Source organism: Alligator sinensis, unplaced genomic scaffold, assembly GCF_000455745.1.
Source record: "Alligator sinensis unplaced genomic scaffold, ASM45574v1 scaffold1359_1, whole genome shotgun sequence".
NCBI classification, from domain to species: domain Eukaryota; kingdom Metazoa; phylum Chordata; order Crocodylia; family Alligatoridae; genus Alligator; species Alligator sinensis.
This window is the reverse complement of record NW_005843563.1, coordinates 51,405-53,189: the sequence shown is the minus strand read 5'-3', so window position 1 is coordinate 53,189 and position 1,785 is coordinate 51,405. Positions and strand designations below refer to the sequence as shown.

Genomic DNA, 1,785 nt, shown 5'->3' with positions numbered 1-1,785 from the left:
TCCCCGAGCTGGGATCAGTGTGTGGACAGAAGGATTGTTTCCATAGGGGTCTTGCACCCTGGCCGGGCTTTCTTACCCTTGTGGTGCAGCAGGATTTGGGCGAGCAGGTAGATGCTCTCCCTGGCCTGGCAGCTGATGTCTGCTGTTGGGTGGCTGAGGGACAGACACAGCTGGGCCGCGGTGTCACCCATCTGGGGCATGCTGGGCGAGTCCTAACAAGGTGGAGAGGGGAAGGGAATGCATCTGCGTCCTACCTTGCATCACACACACACTTTCCCATACTGGGTGTCTCTGTCCATCTCCTCCTGCTGCCCCATGCCGCAGGATAGGTCGGGGCAAAACAGCTAGTGCCAGAGCACTAAAGCCCTCTGTTCCCATCGCAGCCTGGAGCCAAGGGACCCGAGCTGGTTCCCTGGAGGTCTCCCTGCCCTGCTGCTCAGGAAGGCCAGGAACAAATGTGATACTGCCCAGAGCAGGGTGATCACATGGCAGCCTCAAAAGACCCAGGAGGCACCCCTGAGCCCAGGGACCTCTTACCTCAAACTGCGGGAGGAGGGAAACAGCAAAGCGGAAAAGGGCTCTGCTGCTTCTCATGGCCTTCACCCTGTCTAAGGCGTCAGGAGACTGCAGCCAGGATGTCAGGTGCTGTGGGAGAAACAGGGTCAATGGCCACTGGCCCCTGCAGTACCCACGAGCCCATGCCCTTCCTCTGCCTCGAGCCTATCTGGGAGTTTGGAGGATCTGCTGCATGGTCCGAGGCTCTGAAAAGAGCTCTCCAGGCCTGGTACAGACCATGCAGACACCTCAGGACAAACCTGTCTCTCTCCTGACAGGGCAGGGATGCATCCCTGAGGACAGCCTTGGGCAGCTCACAGAGCACTGAGGCTGTCCAGCTCCTCCGCACTGTGCTCACCTCCCAAAGGAACTGCAGCCTGTCCAAGCTGGGTGCGGTGGCCAACAGGCTCCTCAGTATGGCCTCCAGGTCCTCCATGTGCTTCTGCTGTTTGGTCTGCAGGGGAAGGAAAGCCAAGGCTCAGTACCATGCAGCCCGGGGCTGCACGTGCCAGGGTCTGGTGGGCAGGACTGTGTAGGGGGAGGAGGACTGACCCTGACATAAAGGCTGTTGTGTCTTGGGGACGTCAGACAGATCTTCAGGGTGGTCTGCAGCAGGCACGACTCCATGGCTGGCTCCAGGGCTGGCTTCAGCTCGCTGTCAGGAGAGAGGAGCCTGTGTGAGCCTGAGCTCTGTGGGGCTGGTGGGGGCACTGCTCTGGGCTGGACGGAGGTGCTGGAGTCGGCACCAGTTGGCAAGAGTGGAAGGAGGAGCTGACATGTGGTTACGACCCATCTGAAGTCTCCCAGCCCATGAGCATCAGGCCTGCAATAGAGCCCCCTCTCCCACTGCCCCTGTGACCCTGCTGCCCTCCTGCAAGACCCCCACAGCTATCCTCTCTTCAAGGCCCTCCTGACACCCCTGGAGGGAAATGCTCTCCAGGCAGGAGAAAGAGGTGCCCATGCTGTATTGTAAAATTGTACAATAGCCACTGGGGGCATGTGATTTGGGTGGGGTGGGCGAGTAACTCCGACCAATGCCAGAGCCAATATTGGGGCTGGAAGTGTTGGGCAGGGGCACCAGTACCTGAGGTTGCAGATGGCAGCTATGCTGTAGCACAGGATCCTGTTTGGCTCTTCATCCTGTGTCACTGTCTCCATCAGGCCCTGCAAGACCCAAAGGACCATGTGAGATTAGGGCCCCACAGGCCACAGGCCCGTCCTGCAGGGGAG

General features: G+C 59.7%; 1 protein-coding gene across 1 annotated transcript in view; it reads right to left on the bottom strand.

Annotated features, from left to right (window-relative positions):
* Positions 1–14: 14 nt before the first annotated feature.
* LOC106723324 (maestro heat-like repeat family member 5) overlaps positions 15–1,785 on the bottom strand; it is a 3,343-nt gene continuing 1,572 nt past the window's right edge. Inside the window, exons 4-8 of the mRNA XM_025195533.1 lie at positions 1,640–1,719; positions 1,108–1,210; positions 914–1,009; positions 538–645; positions 15–212 (exon numbers count right to left, since the gene is read on the bottom strand). Of these exons, the coding sequence (XP_025051318.1) occupies positions 15–212; positions 538–645; positions 914–1,009; positions 1,108–1,210; positions 1,640–1,719 (585 nt within the window). The remainder of the gene's footprint in view (positions 213–537; positions 646–913; positions 1,010–1,107; positions 1,211–1,639; positions 1,720–1,785) is intronic.